Source organism: Paroedura picta, chromosome 15, assembly GCF_049243985.1.
Source record: "Paroedura picta isolate Pp20150507F chromosome 15, Ppicta_v3.0, whole genome shotgun sequence".
Taxonomy (NCBI): domain Eukaryota; kingdom Metazoa; phylum Chordata; class Lepidosauria; order Squamata; family Gekkonidae; genus Paroedura; species Paroedura picta.
In genome coordinates, this window is record NC_135383.1 from 31,693,074 (window position 1) to 31,715,294 (window position 22,221).

The 22,221-nt window shown below is 47.5% G+C and overlaps 1 protein-coding gene across 7 annotated transcripts in view; it reads left to right on the forward strand.

The window, feature by feature from the left end:
- WSCD1 (WSC domain containing 1) overlaps positions 1 to 22,221 on the forward strand; it is a 108,917-nt gene that overhangs the window by 72,470 nt on the left and 14,226 nt on the right. For all 7 annotated transcript variants that reach the window (XM_077311079.1, XM_077311078.1, XM_077311080.1 and 4 more), the window contains one exon: positions 16,917 to 17,038. In XM_077311079.1, the coding sequence (XP_077167194.1) occupies positions 16,917 to 17,038 (122 nt within the window). The remainder of the gene's footprint in view (positions 1 to 16,916; positions 17,039 to 22,221) is intronic.

Genomic DNA, 22,221 nt, shown 5'->3' on the forward strand with positions numbered 1-22,221 from the left:
GTATGGCCCCTTCCAACTCTATGATTCTATGATTCTATGACCATGGAATGGTGTTTGTCGCCATCAGTTCCGAATCCAACCATTTCCTGACCAATATGAGCTTGGGGGAGGCGGGGCTTAGGAGGGAGCCAATGGGGGGTGCTCCAGGGTGGGCCTGTGGGGCGGGGGTGGGGGGGACTGCGAGGGCGGGGGGAGGGGGTGCAGTGCTTTTGAAAAAGGGCTCAGGCGGGCATAATGGGCTGAGCGGCTATGCATACTGGCAGTGGGGATTTTGAAAATGCTTAATGTACTTAAGTGGAGCAGCATGTGTGGAGACCGTAAGGCATAGCCAGAAGGAATTCTGAGAGCATTTCCGCACATCAGTAAAAACAGCAGCATGCCAGCTGAATGGTAAAGCGCTAAATTTCATTGCACTTCCAAGCCCCTCCCCACCTAACAACTACATTAGGTCCGCATGTCACTATACTTACAGGGTGCAGAAAACCCTAAGATCTTTTAAGGTGGGCTGAAGCGGTTTTTCTCTCTTCCCACTCCCTCTGCAGAGGAGCTGCAGAAATCAGCTGTCCCTCCAGCGAGAACTTTCCTTGCAAACAAAAGCCCCTTTGCTCCCAAAACGTGGTTCCCCAGCCTTTTCTCCCAGAAACGCGGGGAAAGATCTCTCCCCTCTCTCATGAGCCTCTGGCAGGAAATACACATTTGTTGCAGTCTCCGCTCCACAAGGGAGATCCTACAGCTGGCGATCCAAAGCAAAACTTTGCAAATAATAGCCAGAGACATTTGCAGGCCTTTTTGTTTTGAGGAAGAAATCTTACAGCTCAACCCATTCAGCAGCCATTTTAGAAGAGAAAGACGTTTACACAAATATTCTCTGTTGTCCCAAATACTCTGCATATTCACTACCAAACCACCAACAAAAAAAGTAAAACTAAAATGCCTAAAAAGTTTTCTCTGCAATTCCTTGTCCTTTTTGAAAAATCCAAGCGTTTAGTCAAAAAAAAGAGTCTGTTACCAAAGCCTGTTTTATTTATGTTCTCCCCCATTCAAGTTTCCCCCGCGTCATGTGTGGGGCTGTAAGGGCAAGCGCCTCATTCCCCTGACCCATGGGAGCAGGCAGCCTCGCAGTGCAGCTCAGGGGAGAAAGGGATGATAGAACGGCCACCGAGAGGCAAAGGTCATTTCCTGCCTTCCCCAGGCTCCTTTCAACACAAGCCCCACAAGCCCCAGTCCATTAGGCGATGCATCCAGCGGCCACTGGAGTGAGGGATATGCGCTCATCCATCGGGGGCGCACACCAACCCTGAGAGGTAGGACCATCGTTGCTCTCTCGCTCTCTCGCTCTAGGAAGGTTCTAGAGCCCACAGACTTCTCAGGGAGGCTGAGTGGCGAGCAGAGCCACATCAGTGGGGCACAGGGTTGGGCGGCTCACTTATGATCAAATCGAAGTGGTATGTCACATGTCTATGCGCTCGCCTCTATGAGAGGAACCATGGGGAACCATTCCCAATTGACAGAGTCCTGCAAGAATATGTGGGGGGGGGGGGTGAAGAAGAGTTCCCTCCTCTAGAAAGGCAGCATTTGTGCTTGGGCATGAACAAACTTGTCATGGCTGTGGCGCATGGGGCATGGAACTGCTGTTTCCATGATCTTTGTCACACACCATGTGAGGGATGCGTGTTTGATGAACCAGGACAGCAAAGTCATATTCATCTGACCTGATCAGATGAAATTTATGGTGAGTACTTCAAATATGTGGGCCATTCCGCAAGACTATAATATAGCACTAGTCTTACATTTTGTTTTCACCACTAAAACTACGTTCCGCATGATGTCGTGAGCAATCTGCAACGCTCCTGCAACACTAGCGCCTAAATCGCTTCGTTGTAGTGATTTCCAGGGTATCGGGAAAAGTGGATTCACTCTCCGAAAATTGCTACACCCTTGCCAACAACCTGCAACACTTGCAAAAAAGACAAGTGTGTTCTCAATGTAGCGGTTGCAACAAAGTCCCTCCCCCTGGCTCTCTCCTCCAAACTACCGGCAAAGCAATATCCATATTTTCCCCTCAGAGCAAATGGGGAAAGCAACGAACCAGCGAGGCTTCATTCACCCAGCAAGGCTTCTCCGGCTACAGTCCCTCCACAGAAGTGCTTTAAAGCTCCCCTAAGTCCCCAAGCACAACACAGCCCCCTGTTCTCCAGTTCCCTTTAATTTCGGCCAAAAATCACACCCGTGCAGGGGGGGGGTTTCCCCACTCGGGGGAGTGTGTTAACGATGAATGGCCAGCTCACATGCCAGCTAGATGGGTCTCTACATTACGAAGAATTAAGGCATATTCGTTGAAATGTGTGTTTTTTGTTTTTTTTAAACTGTGCTTAAAGGGAAAGGGGCTTTTCGGGAGCATGATAACAACTGCCCATTGGCTGTTCCATCTGATTGACGGCCAGGGGCGGGACCAAGCACAGAAAAAAATCGCTTCCTTTCTAGCGATTCCTGTGAGACCAGAAACCTGTGGGGAATGAATGAAATGCTACTGGATTCCACTACAAATGAAGGTATGCGGAACACCGAGATTCCACTATTTAAATAGCGTTTCCGCTTTGTGAAAGCAATTGGCAACATTGGCCCTTGTGCGGAATGGCCCTGTCTGTCAGCATCTCAACAGGGCTCCAGTTCTCTACATTTTAACAGTCTTGGCATGCTCTTTGCAGTGTTTTTGCATGAATGAGAAGCACATTGCCACTCTGAGCAATCTTGTTGCGGGCATACACATGAGTCGCAAGCCCTAACAGCGATTGCAAGCCTTGTTTCAGAAATGCCATCTGGTTGACCACTTTCAGGTTGACTGTTTTCTGAAAAAAACATACCACAGTCATAAGTCTTTGTCAATATACATCTGATGCCGATCCTTATCCATTGATGCTCCTTTATATATTTATGAAACAGCCTAGGGAGTGGGACGTGTCCGGCTGTCCAAGTTGGAATAGGGCCAAGCAGCCAGCTTTGCCCTGGTTGGCCCTGCCCCTGTGGCTCCCGCCCTCCGTCCTTGGACTCTAGCCTCTTTGTTCTCAGACGCCTCAGTGTCTGGAGCGAGCAGCAGGTGAGAGGGTCTTGGGCAAAGGGTCGTACTGGAGGGGTTGCTAACGAGGGCCTCTTGGCCTGCTAGGCTGGGCCTGCTGACGAGGGCCTCCCGGCCTGCTGAGGAGCTCTGTCCCGGCCCTGCTCACAAGCTGCCCGCCCCCCGCCCGCCCCACTTGATCCGGCTGCGAGCTGTGGCCCAAAGCCACCTTAAGCTGCCTGGCAAGGGGCCAGGGGAGGGGACCTTTTCAGGGCCCGTTCTTAGGAATGGGTTTTGAAGCTAGTACATAAATAAAGTCTAAACATTAAGAATCTGTACAAAAAGAAAAGATCACGTGTTACGCTAGGAGATGTATAAAATAAAAACTATTCTAAAGCCAAGCCGTGCTCTTTGTGAAATAATTTTAAAAACCAAAGGCCCCTGGGTTCCGGCAGTGCGATCCAAGCATGCCACATGTAGCCATTCAGGAAGGGGTGGGCGTGGTGACTATGGGGGATAGATAACAGGAGCTGTTTGCTTTTAGGTGGGAGGGGAGTAATGTAGAGAAGAGTCCGCAAGCCTCTTTTGAGGTTTACTCTGTCGAGTTCACAAGCAAAGCCCCGTTGCGCCTGTATCTAACAGTCTCGGAGGGTCCAAGACTCCTGGCTACAGGCCCTCATTGGAAGAGGCATGCTTGAAAGCCAAGGCATTACTCTGAATTCAGGCAATCGGGTTTGTTCCCAACAAAATTGTTTTGCAGCCAAGTAGCTGGAGGCGAGCAGGTGGGGAAATTATTGTCACTCACCCCTTGGCCCCAAGAGCCAAAATTTCTTCAACGTATTTAAAAGGCATCTCTCTGTTGACACAGCATCAGAAGAGCGTGGTGAGGAAAAAGCCCATAGTGGTCGAATCTCTAAGCAGTTCTCATGTTGTGAGGCAACATGTTGGGTGGCTGCCCCAGAGACAGGTGGTCTTGGTTGCTCACACAGACCCCTGCCAGGGCACTAAAGGCTTTATGCCCTCCGGTCTGAACGACAGGGAAGGAAAGCCCCCCCCCCCCCCGCTGAGACATTGGCTCTTTTTCTTCTGGTGGTTCTTCGCTTTGCTCTTCCTCGCGGCTCTCTGCTTCGTACTGTCCATGCAGGATCTTCTGGGGGGGTCCGGCAGCCCGTTGTGCATGCTGACTGCCTTCATTTTAACTCTGCACCTCCTTTTGAGATTCATGACCCCCAACCCTTTCTGGGGTGTGAGTTTGTTCATAACACTGTGAGTCACGCAGCTCACAACATCTTGAGCGATATTGCATGCCACTGTTTTGAGGTGTGGCATGGGGATGCCCACACATTCCTAATAAGTGGTGTGGCCATTCAGAAAGGCTGTGGAAAATCCCCCCCCCCCGCATACATGAAATCCAGGGAGTCCGTTACCAAGTTAGGATTGGTCATAATCCCTAAACCCTGAAGGATCCCCATAATCTTTCACAGTCGACATTTTTACACTGTCATATGTGCAGCTCCATGATGCCTTTCCCATATCAAAAGATGACTGTAGTAAAGTTGTGTGTGGTCCCCATATGGGAACGCAGCGTAAAAGCAGTGCCCCTGCATTCTCCACTAACTGATGGTCTATATTAATATCCGTATACTGGTCAATGAATTAAACCCACCAGTCATCTTGGTGGAAAATAGTGATTTTCTGACCGCTTTTCCAACAGGAGGCACTGGCAAGTGAGCTAATTGTTCACACGATGAGCAAGAGTAATTAGTCTGATCTCCCCCGCCCCCTCATTTTCATGGTGTCCCATGGGGTAACTTTCCTGCTCCTTCGGTCTGATTTTTCCAATTGTCTTGACATCCAAGAAAAGCATGCTGGGGTGTGGTTGTGGCTCTTTCGTCATAAGAGCATTCATGGCTTCTATGAATTGGTGAATGTCAACATAATATCCCTCTATCAAGTATAGAACCGGGGATTCCTCAATGTGGACTCAGAAGAAAAAAAGAAATCACGAGGTACAGTGATGTAGTAGTCTTCTCTATGGTTATAAGTGAAAAGGTTATAACAGAAAGTCATAAAGAGTCAACCAGCTCAGGGGTCGCATAACATAATATCCCTGCCACAGATGATCATCTTAGACTCCTCATCATCATAAATTTGGGACAACTGTGATTTAGCAAGAGTGTACCAAGTGTGGGGACCACCCCCACCTTCCACTCCCTACGCAAATCCAGAGGTTTAAACAGGCACACTATGAACGAAGCACTGGTGTTTTCTGGAAATCCAAAGAGCCATTGCTAAGGAGGGACACATAAAGCCCATCCTCAGCCATCCCCAACTAAGGAAAATTTCTTTCCTGTTCTGCCATATCTTCAGCAGCCACCCAGCTGTTAAATTTAGGAGGCTACCCTCTCCATTTGACTAAGAAAAAACTTCTTTTTCTTGTTTGTTTGGGTTTGGATAATTTCCTCAATCCTGTATATTCTGTATTTCCAATTGGTCCCTTTCTTCAGCCCCTCTGAATAAAAAGTTCCTACGATGGGTTCGCTGTCAAAACCTGTCAGCCGATGGACAGGTCGGCCGATCCTCCGGATCACGTCTTCTATAATAAACGTTTCGTTGGTGAAAGTTTGTTCATAACTCTTCTCAAACTCGGATTTTGTCCTGGAGACCCACACATGGTCTCCCTTTCTGAACAGAAATGTAGGTTCTTGAAGGGGAGCCCAAGGCCGGGCCATGCGCACGCCTCCACACGGTGGATACATTGGAAGGTTTCACATCTACCGGCCGTGTCTGGATAGTTTTGTGGCAGCTGTGGTGGTCGCTGTTGACCAGCTCGGGTAGGACAGCCCTGTACTTAAAAGTGTTACTGGCTATCAAATAGTGCCACATCTTGGCCCTCAGCGTTCTGTTAAACCTCTCCATGACCGCAGCCTACACGTCTTGGTTGGCGATGAAGTGCCGGACCCCGTGTTGCGTTAACATGGTGGCCATTTGTTTATTTAGAACTTCTTTCCCTTCTCTTTGCAAAGTCCATGGGGAACATTCACTAAGGATGTTTTAAAAAACTGCAGGCACCTCAGAAGCACTGTGATCATCCAGGGCCACTGCCCACGCAAATTTTGATAGGATGTCTATTACCATTAAAATGATTTTGAGCCCTCCATTTAGAATATTTATTTAGAATATTTTTGCATATCCACCAAGTCCACCTGCCATTGTTCATCTATATCCTCAACAATTACCTTGTTTCTTTTAAAACGTACTCTGGCTGTTTTATGCAAGGCGTAGGCATCCTGACCAATGGGCTGTGTCTCCACATCTTTTCAGCTCCCCCCATACCCTTTGATAGAAGCAGCCCAGAAAGGAGATTCAACATGCCCAAGACTCCCAGCTTCCAGCTGCAATATTGGCTTTTTAATATAGGCCTTTCAATCACCTTTCCCAGAAACACAAGATGTGAGACTGAGCAGTAGCTGAAAAAGGTCCCACAGATCCAGCCATGTTTTTTTTTTCAGAAAGGGATGAACCACTGCCTCCTTAAGCCCTTCCGGGAATTCTCCTGAGGTCAGGGAGAGATTGACAATGTCCCTCAAGGGTCCTCCTATCCGACGGTCACCTGATTAGAGCAAGCACAATGGATGGGGCTCCAGGGGGCAGATGGTTGCCCTCACTGAGCCCAGTAACTTGTCTACTTTGGTTAAAGAGAGCTTCCTGAAGCCATTGAACAACATCCCTCGCGACAGCCACGGAGCTTGCAGTTCACATTCCATATCTGACATAGAAGGACGATCTTGGTGGAGTGACAAGATTTTATCCACAAAAAACCTCGCTAATGGGTCCATAATGGGTCCATAATGGGTCGAGGGCGATATGGCTGGGGGAGGAGGTTAGACAATAGAAAGTCAGAGAACACTTGTGTTAGTCCTTGGGCCAAGCCGTGGTTACACGGCAGAGGCCCGAGGCATGCTCGCTGCCCTTCTAACCTCCGTCCCATCCCCAGATATACGGGGGAGGAGGCAAGGGTGGACCCGGTCTTGGTCCTGTGCAATGCAAGGTCAATCAACAACAAGGCCTCGACTCTGCAACAATTTTTCGCGAAGTCTGGGGCCGACCTTGCGTGCGTGACTGAGACCTGGGCGAGGGGTGGCGAAACGGTCGCCTTAAAGGAACTTGCCCCCCCAGGGTTTGCAGTCCTGCACCAATCCCGGGTCCATAGGAGGGGAGGGGGGGTGGCAATCTTGGTCCGGGAGGATTTCTCCTACAGGGCTCCCCCAGCCCCAGACATCAGGGGAGTGCAGTGCGTTGGTATTGGGTTGGACTCGGTCGAGAGCTTGGCCATCTGGTTGGTATACTGTCCGCCCAACGCCCAACCAGATGTCCTGCCGAGCCTGCTGGAGGCGATAGCCGCCTGGGCCTTGCAGTACCCCAGGCTTATAATCTTGGGGGACTTCAATGTCCATGCGGATGTGCTGCCCCCAGGACTTGGCTCGGACCTAGTGTCGGCCATGGCGACGCTGGGGCTCTCGCAATTTGTTGCTGGGCCCACCCATCAGGCCAGCCACACCCTCGACCTGATCTCTGGGGCAGGGATAGAGGTGGTTCTGGATACAGCTTGGGCCATACCATGGTCAGACCATTATGCCCTGCGGGCTCGGATCAAGACCCCACCCCCTCCCCAGTTGGGCGGCGGGTGCATTTTTGCCCGCCCAAGGAGACTCATGGATCCTATTGGTTTCCAGAATGCTCTGCGGGACCCGAAAACTCCTGGCATCTCGTTAACGGCCATGGTGGAGGACTGGCAGTCCCGCCTGTCGGCTGCCATAGACGAGATTGCTCCTAGACGTCTTCTCTGCCCTCGACTCAAACGGGCACCCTGGTACACTGGGGAGCTCCGGGAGAAGAAGAGGGAATTGAGACGACTAGAGCGAGTGTGGCGGAAGGCCCGTGACAAGGCTACAAGAACATCTCATCGCACGTTTATGAGGGCGTATGAGATGGCAGTGAAAGCGGCTAAACGTGACTTCTTTGCCGCGGAAATTGCATCCGCTAGCTCTCGCCCAGCTCAACTATTTAGGGTTGTTAGATCTCTTACCGCCCTGGAAGATGGGCGCCAAAATAGTAGGAATTTGACCATCAGCTGTGAGGCATTTGCGAGCCATTTCGCGGATAAAGTCTTGTCGCTCTGCCACTCCCAGCATCACCATGGCCAACACCAGGCCCAGGCCCAACAACAGGCATGTTGTATCCATGTGGACATTGAAGTCACCCAGGATAATAAGCCTGGAAAACTGGAGTTCCCAGGCAGCTGCCATCCCCAGGAGGCCTGATAGGGCATCTGGTGGTGCAGTGGGTGAACAGTATTCTAACCAGATGGCCAAGTTCTTGACCAACTCCCACCCTAAGCCAACACATTCTACCCCCAGAATTGATGGTGCTGGGAGAACCCTGTAGGAGTAAACCTCCCAGACATGAATCGCCACCCCCCTCCCCTCCCACAATGCTGAGGCTGATGAAGGACTGAGAGCCAGGCGGGGCTAGATATTTCAGAGGGACAGTTTTGCTCTCAGTCATGTACAACAGGTCTACCTTGTGCCTTGCAAAGTAGTCCTAACACCAATATAAGATGGGGGAGACTTGTCTTGGCAGTAGCATGTGCGAAAAGGATCTAGGAGTCTTAATAGACTATACATTGAACATGAGTCAGCAGTGTGACTCAGTGGCTAAAAAGGCAAATTGGATTTTGGGCTGTATCAAACAGAGTATCGTATCCAGATCACGGGAGGTGATGGTACCGCTCTACTCTGCCCTGGTTTGGCCTCACTTGGAGTCCTGTGTTCAGTTTTGGGGCCCCCCAGTTGAAGAGGGATGTTGACAAATTGGAGCATGTCCAGAGGAGGGCAGCAAAGATGGTGAGGGGTTTGGAGACCAACACGTAGAAAGAAAGGTTGGGGGAGCTTAGTCTGTTTAGCCTAGAGAGGAGACGACTGAGAGAGGATCTGATAACCATCTTCAAGTATTTTAAAGGGTGCCATATAGAGGATGGTGCAGAAGGGACAGACCAGAACGAATAGGGTGAAATTAATTCAAAAGAAATTCCATCTAAACCTCCAGAAGAAGTTCCTGACAGTTAGAGCCGTTTCTTAGTGGAACAGGCTTCCTCGGGAGGTGGTGGGTTCTCCATCTTTGGAAATGTTTAAGCAGAGGCTAGATAGCCATCTGACAGAGAGGCTGATACTGTGAAGGCTCAAGGGGGTGGCAGGTTATAGTGGATGAGCGATAGTGTTGTGAGTGTCCTGCATAGTGCAGGGGGTTGGACTAGATGACCCATGAGGTACCTTCCAACTCTATTATTCTATAATTCTATGATTCTATGGAGGTTGAGGAATTGTTGTTAATAGACATGGTATTGCAAAACATTGGAGTCAGTTCCACCTTGGCTGTCTCTCCCACAAGTCTGGGGATGGGATGGAGATTTGAAGGGCAGTACATGTATTGACTAGGCCCATAGTTGTGGGAACCACACAGCTGGGGCCCTCTTGGATCTGCATACTTCTTGATGGCTGAAACTCGGCCCCTCCAAGATGGGGGTCCTGGGGTTTGGTAGGAAAGAACCAGATCAGGAAACATGTCTACCCACCCTGGATAGTGTGCAACTGGAGATTGCACCCATGGCCAGGAATGAGGGACTGATGCTGGACAGCTCCCTGAATATGGAGGCCCAGGTTACCAGAGTAGATTAGCTGGCATTCTACCACCATTTCCAAGTGCAGCTACCAGGGCCCTATCTGTCCTAAGATGACATTGCCAAAGTGATCCAGGCAGCGGTCATCTCCAGAGTGGATTTCTGTAATTCGCTACATGCAGGCCTCCCCTTGTTCCTGGAAGGTACAACTGGTGCAAAATGCAGCTGCAAGGATTCTCACCAGCTCACCTTGGAGAGTCCCTATCCAGTCTGTGCTAAGGCAGCTACATTAGTGGCCAGTAGTATATTGGATCAGGATGTGTTGGTATTGACCTTCAAGTCCTTATGTGTCCTCGGCCCGGGGTAACTAGAATCATAGAGTTGGAAGGGACCTCCATGGTCATATAGTCCAACCACCTGTACATTTGCCTGGCCTCAATCAGGGCCTTTTCAGCCCTGGCCCCTGCCTGTTGGAATGAGCTCCCAGAAGAGCTAAGGGACCTGATGGACCTGAGTAGGTTCTGCAGAACATGCAAGATGGAACTCTTCCACCAGGTCTTTTGTTGAGGCCAGGGTGCAGAAGATCTGGGGGCTCCTCTACTTTACTGCACTCTATACTTTGAAAGTTGACACCCTGAGGTACTGGAGGGGGGAGGGAGGAGGGAGGGGTTGGATTTTGTACTATTTATTATTCTTGCCATCAGACTATGTTAGGGTTTTAATGTTTTAAAATCTTATCTGTGAGGATCTCATATGTTGTAACTTGTTGTGAGCCATATTGTTCAATAGTGGCGGGTAATAAATCAAATAAACAAATAAATTATGTTGTGTATTTCTGCTTTGTGAAATGATTCTTGTCAATGTGTCATCAATGCCTGCATACCATTGGTGGTATATGGGGCCATTTGATCCTCAATCTTGTCACTTTGGTTTTTCTTTAGTTATTGACATAAGAGTAAATATAAATGTAGCTAGCCCAGGACCTCAAGCTGGGAAGAATCAGAGAACCAAAGAGTTCTATATAGGACATTACCAGCTAGGTGCCGCGAGAACATCTTATACAGTGCAAATGAAGGCCTATGAGATGGCGGTGAAGTCAGTAAAACACAACTTTTACTTGACTACCATCGCATCTGCCGACTCATGCCCGGCCCAATTGTTTAGGATGGTTTGATCTCTCACTACCCTGGAAGAAGGGCACCAAACAGGAGTCAACTGGATATCAGCTGTAAGGCATTTGCGAGTCATTTTGCAGACAAAATCAGGACACTCTGCCATGCCATTCCTCCGACCTTAGACACACAAAGTTAACTAGAGGCCATCTTTGGAGAGAACTTTAAATGACTCATGCTGACTGAAATGGACAGGATTGTAACAGCAGTGAGGCCAACCACTTGCCCATCAGACCCCTGCCCATCATGGTTCCTAAAAACACCTGACGTAAGAATAAGGGGCCCCCTCTGGGAAATAATCAACCTATCTCTACACGAGAGCCTGGCAACTATCGACCCATCTTGCACATAGCATTCTAGGGAAGATAGTGGAAAGGGCTGTGGCGGAAAACAACTCTGCTCCATCTTCCTTATGAGAGCCCTTCAAGTATTTGAAGATGGTTATCATATCACCTTCTATCCTGGCTAAACAGACAAACTCCCTCAATCTTTCCTCATACGTCTTGGTCTCCAAACCCCACCCAACTTTGTAGTCCTCCTCTGGACATGCTTCAGTTCTCTACATCTATCTTCAGTTGTGGTGCCCAAAGAGACAGCTTGGTGTAGAGACAGCTTGGTGTAGTGGTTAGGAGCATGGACTTCTAATCTGGCAAGTTGGGTTTGATTCCTCACTCCTCCCCCACAGGCAGCCAGTTTGGAGACTCTGGGCTCACCACGGCACTGATAAAGCTGTTCTGAACAAGCAGTAATATCAGAGCTCTTTTATCTACCTCACAGGGTGTCTGTTGTGGGTAGAGGAAAGGGAAGGCGACTGGAAGCCACTTTGAGACTCCATCGGGTAGAGAAAAGCAGTATGTAAGAACCAACTCTTCTTCTTCTTCTTCTTCTTCTTCTTCTTCTTCTTCTTCTTCTTCTTCTTCTTCTTCTTCTTCTTCTTCTTCTTCTTCTTCTTCTTCTTCTTCTTCTTCTTCTGTTATAAAATCACCTTGTGTGATAGAATCATAGAATCATAGAGTTAGAATGGGCCATACAGGCCATCTAGTCCAACCCCCTGCTCAACGTAGGATCAGCCCTAAGCATCCTAAAGCATCCAAGAAAAGTGTGTATCCAATCTTTGCTTGAAGACTGCCAGTGAGGGGGAGCTCACCACTTCCTTAGGCAGCCTATTCCACTGCTGAACTACTCTAACTGTGAAAAACTTTTTCCTGATATCTAGCCTATATTGTTGTACTTGTAGTTTAAACCCATTACTGCGTGTCCTTTCCTCTGCAGCCAACGGAAACAGCATCCTGCCCTCCTCCAAATGACAACCTTTCAAATACTTAAAGATAGCTATCATGTCCCCTCTCAACCTCCTTTTCTCCAGGCTGAACATTCCCAAGTCCCTCAACCTATCTTCATAGGGCTTGGGCCCTTGGCCCCAGATCATTCTCGTCGCTCTCCTCTGTACCCTTTCAATTTTACCTACGTCCTTCTTGAAGTGAGGCCTCCAGAACTGCACACAGTACTCCAGGTGTGGTCTGACCAGTGCCGAATACAATGGGACTATGACAACTTGTGATTTTGATGTGATGCCCCTGTTGATACAGCCCAAATTGGCATTTGCCTTTTTTACCGCTGCATCACACTGCCTGCTCATGTTTAGTTTACAATCCACAAGTACCCCAAGGTCTCGTTCACACACCGTGTTACCTAGATGCGTATCCCCCATCCAGTAGGCATGCTTTTCATTTTTCTGACCCAGATGCAGAACTTTACACTTATCTTTATTAAATTGCATCTTGTTCTCATTTGCCCATTTTTCCATTGTGTTCAGATCTCGTTGAACTCTGTCTCTATCTTCCGAAGTATTTGCCAGTCCTCCCAATTTGGTGTCATCTGCAAACTTGATGAGTAGTCCCTCCACCCCCTCATCTAGATCATTAATAAATATGTTAAAAAGTACCGGGCCAAGCACCGAGCCCTGAGGTAACCCGCTACTCACCTCTCTCCAGTCTGATGAAACACCATTGACAACAACTCTTTGAGTGCGGTTCTCTAACCAATTCCCTATCCACCTAACTATCTGAAAATCCAGATTGCAGTCCTTCAATGTATCCATCAGAACATCATGGGGAACCTTATCAAAAGCTTTACTAAAATCCAAGTAAACGACATCTATCGAATTTCCACGATCCAGCAAACTTCTTCTAATACAGGCCCAAAACCCATTTGCCTTTTTAGCTACTGAGTCTCACTGGTAACTCATGTTCAGTGTATGGTCTACTAAGACCCCCAAATCCTTTTCATATATACTACTGCCAAGACACGTCTCACCCATCCTATACTGATGCACTTGATTTTAGTCTAGTTTTCCAGCCTCTCAAGAGCATCCTGTATCCTGATTCTGTCTTCTGGTGTGTTTGCTACCCCTCCCAATTTAGTAACTACTGCAGATTTAATACCCACCCCATCTATTTCTTCATCCAAATAATTTATGAAAATTTTGAACAATGCAGGGCCCATGACAGATCCCTGAGGTACTCCACTCATCACTCCTCTCCCAGAAGATGATGAACCATTTACAAGCACCCTTTGTGTGTGATCTTTTTAATTTTTGAACTTCCCTGTAAGTTAATAGTTGCCTGCATTTGTTCCATTCCTTTAACTCTGCAGTGCTTCCATCTACAGTTATCATCATCAAACACGGCTTGGAATGTATGTCCCCCTCCACCATTGCATGCACTCAGTTTAAAGCGCTCCTCACCAGGCCCGCAAGACGCTTCACAGGGACATTTCCCCCACCTTTGTAATGTGCAGACCATCTCCCCCAAGCAAGAGTCTCATCACTGTAGTGCAACCCATCGTCCAACCCCCCCCCCCCCAAGTTCCCAATGAAACCAATGACGTGGCCAGTCATTTATCTGCATTATTTTTTCCTTTTCCTTTTTAAGCCTCAGCCATTAACAGGAAGGACTTCCCAAGGCCTTCACTCCCCCCCCCCCCGGCCACGTAGTCTTGTTTCATCTGCTCCACTCTGCCCCGGCAGTATCTTTTGTTCCCCCATGACTGAGCAGGAAGGGATCTCTGTCCTTGGGCTTCACAAGGCCTTCCACCCTTTCCGTGACATCCCTGATTCTTGTGCCAGGGAGACAGCAGACCTCCTGAGACGAGAAGTCCGGTAGAAATACTTTCTCAGTAGGGAATCCCCCATTACTAGCAGGCATCTCCTAGTTCTAACACATGGGGGAGCAGAAGAGGTAGTCCTCTCAACCACAGGGGCCTGTGCAACATCTTCTGTGCTTCGGGGGAGTTGAGTAAATAGCCTTTGTTCCTGTGGTCCAGAGTCATTATCTACAGGCAGATCCTGGAAATGATTTCTGAGTGACACAGGGGCAGAATATTTCCCTATTTTTCAACACCTCTGTGTAATGTTCTTGCAGCCGCTTTTCTCTTATATTGGGTTCTCTAATTTGTGAGACACTTTCCCTACCTCTTCCAATTGTCCTCCAAAAAGTGTCCCATGAGTTCTTTCTAAGAACTTGTCACCCTCCTTTTAAGAATAAACTGTGGAAACGCATTCTTCTAGCTTCTGTACCTTCGCCTCCAGGAGTGCTACTAACTTGCACTTGGTGCAGGTGTGTTTAAAGTTACCCTGAGGTAAAAACAAAAAACAAATATGCCACAGACAATGCAAATCATGCCTCAGGTCCATCACTTCTTTGATCCATTGCAGGAAGAAGCAGCCTCTTTCTGCAAACTCTGGAATACTTACAGAGTCTTCTGGCTTGATCCATAAGCCAAGAGTCCGTTAGCTTTTATCATCCCTATTATTTAACATCCCTGTTAATTTTCTTGTTTTCCCATCCATATTATCAATGTACACAAGTTCATCAATAAAATATAGAATCATCGACTCATAGAGTTGGAAGGGTCTTCCAGAGTCATCTAGTCCAGCCCCTTGCACAATGTAGGAACTCACAACTACCTGCCTGCTCCATCTTCTATATGACAGACTTTCAAGTATTTGAAGATGGATATCATATCACCTCTTCGTTGTCTTCTCTCCAGGCTAAACAGACCAATCTCCCCCAACCTTTCCTTGTACGTCTCATTTAGCCAGAAGCTGTCTTCTTCTTCCCATTATCATCGTCATTAGGTTAATTAGATTCATTGTGATGTGGTCTGTTGTATATTGCTTGTTTTGCCACTCAACCAGTACAGGAGCTTGGAATAGTATTCATGGGGGTGGACAAATAGGCCGATCCCAGCCCCGTACAGACTGACCTGCTGTTCTCCTTATCCCCAGACCCTAACCGATAGGGGAACCGTGCCCACTCTGGGAGAGACGCAAAATCTGTTCCGGTCAGATTTAATAAACATTTAAAGGATATTTTAAAAGAGAAATCTGCCAGTGTTGGGGAAATAGAAAAGATGATCAAGAATAAAGGACAAGCTACAGAAAATTGAGAGTAGCCCAGGTAATACAAACACTATGAGTTACAGGAGCAAAATGAAGAGGGAATATTGAGAAAATGTTTTAAAGTTTCCTAATCGCTGTGAGCCATTTCAGAGGAAGAAAACCAAAAGGAAGTGTGAACATGGCTTTGGTTTAAAATGATGGGAAATATCTTTATAATGTCTCATTTTACAGACTAGCTTCTGAATATTGGCTATAAGATCATTTCAACCATCTTGGCTAATAGATTAAATGATGAACAGGTTGATGTGAGCTGCCCTGAGACCTCTGGAAAGTCATACAAGGCATAAACAAATAAAACAGGCTTCTTAAAGGGATGGTTAATGGCCTGGAAAATCAGAAGGCTGAAACTGAGGGATTAAATGGATGACAGTCCTTTAAACCTAACAGTGGACAGTGTGACCACCCCACTGTTAGGCTGTAATGTTTCATTTAAGCCCTCCATTTTCCCCTTCTCAGGAGTGTGTGTGTGTGTGTGTGTGTGTGTGTGTGTGTGTGTGTGTGTGTGTGTGTATGCAAAATGGAGACTTAAATGGATCAATGTCATTTACATCTACCACTGAATCCCCCTGCTATGGTGTAATGACTGTGAGCCATTTAACCCCAAAACAAGAGGAAGTGAAATGGAGGGATTAAATAGTTTGCAGCCATTTTACCTAACAGTGGATGTTGTTATGTAGCTGTTAGGCTGAAACTGACACATGAAATAGTTTGCAGCCATTTAAACCTAACAGCTGATGTACCAAGTTGTTAGATTTAAATGGCTGGTAACTACAGTCATTCTATTTTACTTTACCTTATGTATACCTTCTTTAGTATCTTATGTATTTCTTCTTTAGTTTGCTTATGTTCCAAATTTTTCAAAAGAATATCAGGGATCATGATTTGAAAAGATTGCCCCAGTTTTCTCCCAATTTTGTCTCTCTGTGACAGTGGGAATCCTGGTGAATCTGCATGGACTGTGACTGGCATCATGTACTTTAAGCTCTCTTATTGACACAACAGGAATTTTTTCTAGCTTGTGAAGATTTTAATATTCTGTCTGGCTCAGAAAAGAATGAAATAAAAAAGGTGCTCTGTGTTTGTGTGTGTGTGTGTATGGGGGGGTGGTACTAAGGAAACACACATACAATGGAATGTGACTCCCTCATTGAAATTCTACCTCTCTGTTGATGCTCATCATGAGACGCTTTGTAGATTTTAGCAGACCTGTCCAAGTTTTTCAAGGAAAAATTGAGAAGAGAGCTGGACTCAAACAAAAACTGGCTGCTGCAGACACCAGCCTTGCCCTCCACCCATGGAATTTAGCATTCTTAGTGCTGCACTGAACCACCGTTAAATAGGCAGGGCCTTGCTAGAAGTTGTGCATTCCTTTTGGCTCCGCAGGCTTCAGAGTACATTTCCTCAGTGCCTGTCTTTCCCAATACTGGTTATTATTTCCCAGTGCTGCATTTTGGTGTCTGTATGTGAAACCTGTATCATTGCCTGGGATAACAGGAGGCCACTATAGTTGCTGTTTTCACAAAAGAAACCTATTTCCTATCCTCATAGGGCGAAATATTATCTATCGAGGATGCTTTCGAGTGCCTGAGAATTTAACAAACACCTTTCCAGCTGCTATGATGCACTCCAATTTGACGGTGGAGATGTGCTCTGAATTTTGCTCCAAGAAAGTAAGAGGAGATTTCTTTATTTTCCCATCTTTCTTTCAAGTTTTGGGCACCATACAAAGATATCCTTGTGTCTCTGGAATCTCCTATTAAAAGCAAAGGATAAAGTGCAGCCCGGAGCAATGAGTGTCTGTGATGGCAAATGCACCTGCAGTGGGTTGAGTGGATGTTCTACTTTTCTTTTCTTTTCATATTCATGGTTTTTTTCCCATTGGTTTGAATTCTCGGTGCTTTGCTGTTGGTTTTATAGGTTCATTTGTAGGCACTATTTCATTAAACCATATAAATATACTGTGACTGTCACTTCTTTCCATTAGAGGCTAAGGGGTGTGGAAGAGCTCAGAGGAAGAATTTAACTTAGGCACTCACCAGACCTTGATTTATTTTGTCTCAGCAGGTTAATGGGCTATGCAAGGCACTAAAGCAGCTGACACCAGATTACTGGACTGTTGAGGGTGGAGCCTGGGGAGGGGCCTCAGCAAAGTATAACGCTGCCACCTTCCAAAGCAGCCATTTTCTGTGGAGGAAGAGCCTGGAGATATGATATAATTCTGGATGTTGGCAGCCCGCCATGAGACTCTGCCTGAAGTGTGTAATATTGCTTTATCAATGTGCACATAATAGTAATTGAAAACTGTCCATTAGTGGGGCTTTCTGCTTCCAGAGTCTGTCTTGATAGCCACATCCAGAGGATCAAATAGTGAAGGGAGGGAGTTCTGCCTTCATCCATCTCCTCCTCCCATCCAGATGCATTTTCATTTCTTCTCTCTCTTTTAGCCAGTTTGGAAGCCAACTATCTATTGCCTTTCTCTTCAGTTTCTTGCTATGTCCCTACATCCCACTTCTCAGAACACAAGTTTGACTATTCAAAGCTACTCATAACACCTATCACATCCTTATCCACGGTTTCTCTATATATTTGTGAAACAGCCTGGGGGGTGGAACATGTCCTGCTGTCCAAGCTGGAATAGGGCCAATCAGGGAAGCTGGCTGCACCCTGATTGGCCCTGCCCCTGCATCTCCCTCCCTCTGTCCCTGGACTCAAGCCTCTTTGCTCTCAGACACTCCTCAGTGCCTGGAGCCAGCAGCAGGTAGATTGAGAGGGCCCTGAGCAAAGGGTCGTGGTGGAGGGCCTGCTAAGCAGGGCCAGCTAACGAGGGCCTCCTGGCCTTCTAGGCTGGGCCTGCTATGGAGCTCTGTCCCGGGCCTGCTAACAAGCTGGTCAACCCCCGCCTGCCCCACTTGATCCGGCTGCGAGCTGCAGCCCAAAGCCACCTTAAGCTGCCTGGCCAGGGGCCAGGGGAGAGGACACTTTCAAGGCCCGTTCTTAGGGATGGGTTTTGAAGCTAATATTTGAATAAAAGAGTATCAATATACCTAATACTTCTCATTGCTATGTCTGTGGATATCTAAATCCAGAGATGGGAGACATGGATAGACAAGACAGACCTTTGCATTAACTGGAACACGTCAGATTTGAGGAAAACGAAAAATCTTTTAAAAATGTATGGGGTTGTAGCACTAGATCAAAGTTTAGACCAAACAGCATGCTTTTGAATATTCTTATGCAAAGCTGTGATATGCCGGACCTGTTATTGTCCCCATGACTCCATGGAGACCTTCTATCTGCAGAGGGGCAGCCTATAAACCAATAAGTAATTAAGTAAATTAAATTAAATAAATAAAAGAATCTGCTATGAGTGAATCTTTGAAGGCTTTTCCTGTAGTGAGTGAGCTGAAGGACTGCAATCTGGATTTTCAGATTGTTAGGTGGATAGGGAATTGGTTAGAGAACCGCACTCAAAGAGTTGTTGTCAATGGTGTTTCATCAGACTGGAGAGAGGTGAGTAGCGGGGTACCTCAGGGTTCGGTGCTCGGCCCGGTACTTTTTAACATATTTATTAATGATCTAGATGAGGGGGTGGAGGGACTACTCATCAAGTCTGCAGATGACACCAAATTGGGAGGACTGGCAAATACTCCGGAAGATAGAGACAGAGTTCAACGAGATCTGAACACAATGGAAAAATGGGCAAATGAGAACAAGATGCAATTTAATAAAGATAAGTGTAAAGTTCTGCATCTGGGTCAGAAAAATGAAAAGCATGCCTACTGGATGGGGGATACGCTTCTAGGTAGCACTGTGTGTGAACGAGACCTTGGGGTACTTGTGGATTGTAAACTAAACATGAGCAGGCAGTGTGATGCAGCAGTAAAAAAGGCAAATGCCATTTTGGGCTGTATCAACAGAAGCATCACATCAAAATCACAAGATGTCATAGTCCCATTGTATACGGCACTGGTCAGACCACACCTGGAGTACTGTGTGCAGTTCTGGAGGCCTCACTTCAAGAAGGACGTAGATAAAATTGAAAGGGTACAGAGGAGAGCGACGAAGATGATCTGGGGCCAAGGGACCAAGCCCTATGAAGATAGGTTGAGGGACTTGGGAATGTTCAGCCTGGAGAAAAGGAGGTTGAGAGGGGACATGATAGCCCTCTTTAAGTATTTGAAAGGTTGTCACTTGGAGGAGGGCAGGATGCTGTTTCTGCTGGCTGCAGAGGAAAGGACACGCAGTAATGGGTTTAAACTTCAAGTACAACGATATATGCTAGATATCAGGAAAAAGTTTTTCACAGTCAGAGTAGTTCAGCAGTGGAATAGGCTGCCTAAGGAAGTGGTGAGCGCCCCCTCACTGGAAGTCTTCAAGCAAAGGTTGGATACACACTTTTCTTGGATGCTTTAGGATGCTTAGGGCTAATCCTGCATTGAGCAGGGGGTTGGACTAGATGGCCTGTATGGCCCCTTCCAACTCTATGATTCTATGATTCTATGATTCTATTCTATGATTCTAGCTCACTTGGGAGGTCCTGGACTTTGGGCTATGCTATGGTAATTAGCGTATTGTACCTCTCCTTTGTGACCCAGTTTGCTTATTAATGTTATTTGCTACGTATTGGAATCTCCACTTATTGTTAGTATTTCACAGTATTCGGATTTTCTTCAGAGAATAACAATGTCATCAGTGTGATGTAGAGAAATGTGAGTGGGCAGGAGTTCCAGAAGCAGTGCTCCAAACTGGCTCTGAACCTGGCAGCACACCGTGGGTGCCCAGGATAGTACTATTAATCGGAAAGGACAAGTTGTTACCAAATTTGATGTAGTTGTGCGTGAGAACAAAATGTGGCAAGGTGTTTGGTGGCAAGGCTAGCTGTGGGATTGGCAGAAATTGTGCTTCTTGTGTCTTGTAATCCCTCCTCATGTGGGATGTCGATGCACAGAGATTCCACTTCTAGGTGGGCTGAAAGAGTCCTGCCTGGAAGGCTATTCAAGGCTAGTATTCTGCTCAGCAATTCGGAGCACTAACCGTGTTGTGTCTGTAGCCCTGTTGAGGTCTGAGACAGGATCCTAGCCAGCACGGAACTGCCAATGCCCAGGTAGATACCATCTGCCAGATCCAGCAGCTTAAAGGGAAACTGGCCGATAGACTGCACTGGCAAGAAGATCTAGTGTACAGCTTGTGTATATATGTTGGGGTGTTTTGGAGTTATTTGGGTCAGTTCTCAGTTCTGCTTGTACTATGCTGAGGTCACAATGAAGAACTCAGATCACTGCCGGTGTCCATGTCCACCTCTGATGTGACACTGTGGTTGAATGTGGCCTCACAATGCTAGCTACGGAACCCTGGTAAGTGATCACTGGGGCAGGGCCCTGCCAGCTAGAAGGGACAATCCACCGCTTCTGCTCACTGCCTGGCCTTCAGGGAAGGGCCCAACTGCTCGGCTGATGCACTGCCTAGAGAAAAGCTCAGTTTTACACCCAAGCCATGGCCACCATGGGCCAAATGGAGCATTTTTACCCCAGCACTGCATCCAATAAGCGGCACATCTGCCATTACCTCATAACCAACACCATCAACTACAGTAAGAGGCTGTGTTCCTCAGTATTTGTGGACCAGCCACCTACAACCTCCTCCAAGATCTCTGTGCACCAGATGATATTGATACCACCAACCTGAACAAGATCCTTCAGCCACTGAGAGAACACTTCAACACCCAGCCAAGAGAGATCACCAGCTGTTTTCCCAACACATCCAACAAGAGGGAGCGATTATTGCTGTTTTTGTTGCTGCCCTCCACAACATGGCTCATGGCTGCAAATTCATGGACTTGGAAGAAATGTTGCAGGACTGCCTGGTCTGCAGCCTTAGAAACACAACATCATCTCTTGGCTAAGAAGGACCTCCCTTTAAAGGCTGCCTTAGCAGAAGCCATTGCCACTGAGACTGCCACTCGCAGCGCACAAGCCGTCAGAGGAAACAGCCTTCCCCAACGCTGCTGAGCACGACACCACTAGGCTGTCCACTATGAGGACCGCGGGTCTTCTGCGGAAGACGAGGCTGACATCAACCACACGCAATGTGCTACTGCTGCTTGTCAGTGCCACCACCAGGCGTCCTCTGCTAGATCCTGTGCCAGATGCAGGGCTCAGCGCATGTGGAGCACATGTGCCTATTCCACGATGTGCTGTGCCATGCCTGCAGCAAAAAGGAGCACTCTGCCTGTGTATGCTGCTCGACTCCAGCCGCCACATCTGCCCAGTCATAACTCAGCGAAGATAAGTTTCACGCAGAAAACCGCCTACACAGCCTAGGGGAATGGCACCAGACGCCTTGGCCCTGACTGAGTGGAGCTTTTTGGGATCACCATCAGCGGTGTCTACAGGCTCCAGGCCTCATCCCTAGAGGACGTGTGCCACGAGTTTCCTTCAGTTTTTGACAACTCTCTCGGCCGCTGCAACAGTCTGCTGGTTTCCCTGGCTCTCTCCCCACACTGGGTGCCATAATGGGCAGGCAGGGGGAGCTGAGGGCTGAAGGTTATGAAGGAGCAACAATTCCTAGGTGTTAAGTGTTAGCAAAGGGTGGAGAAATTGTAGCACTTTTGTTACTTCAATAACGAGATTTTCTTCAACAAAGTCTACACAGGATTGGCCCTGCTTAGTATTTGGATGTGAGACCACCAAGGAAGAGGAGGCTTGCTATGTAGAGGTAGTCATTTCTTGATTAGAAAACCTTTCAGGGTCACCCTAAGTCAGCTCTAACTTGATGGTTCTCTCCACTGCCATCAGCAGAGGTCGAGGATTCTGCAGATTCATAGAGAATAGGCCCATCAGTCCTTGCTAGCTAT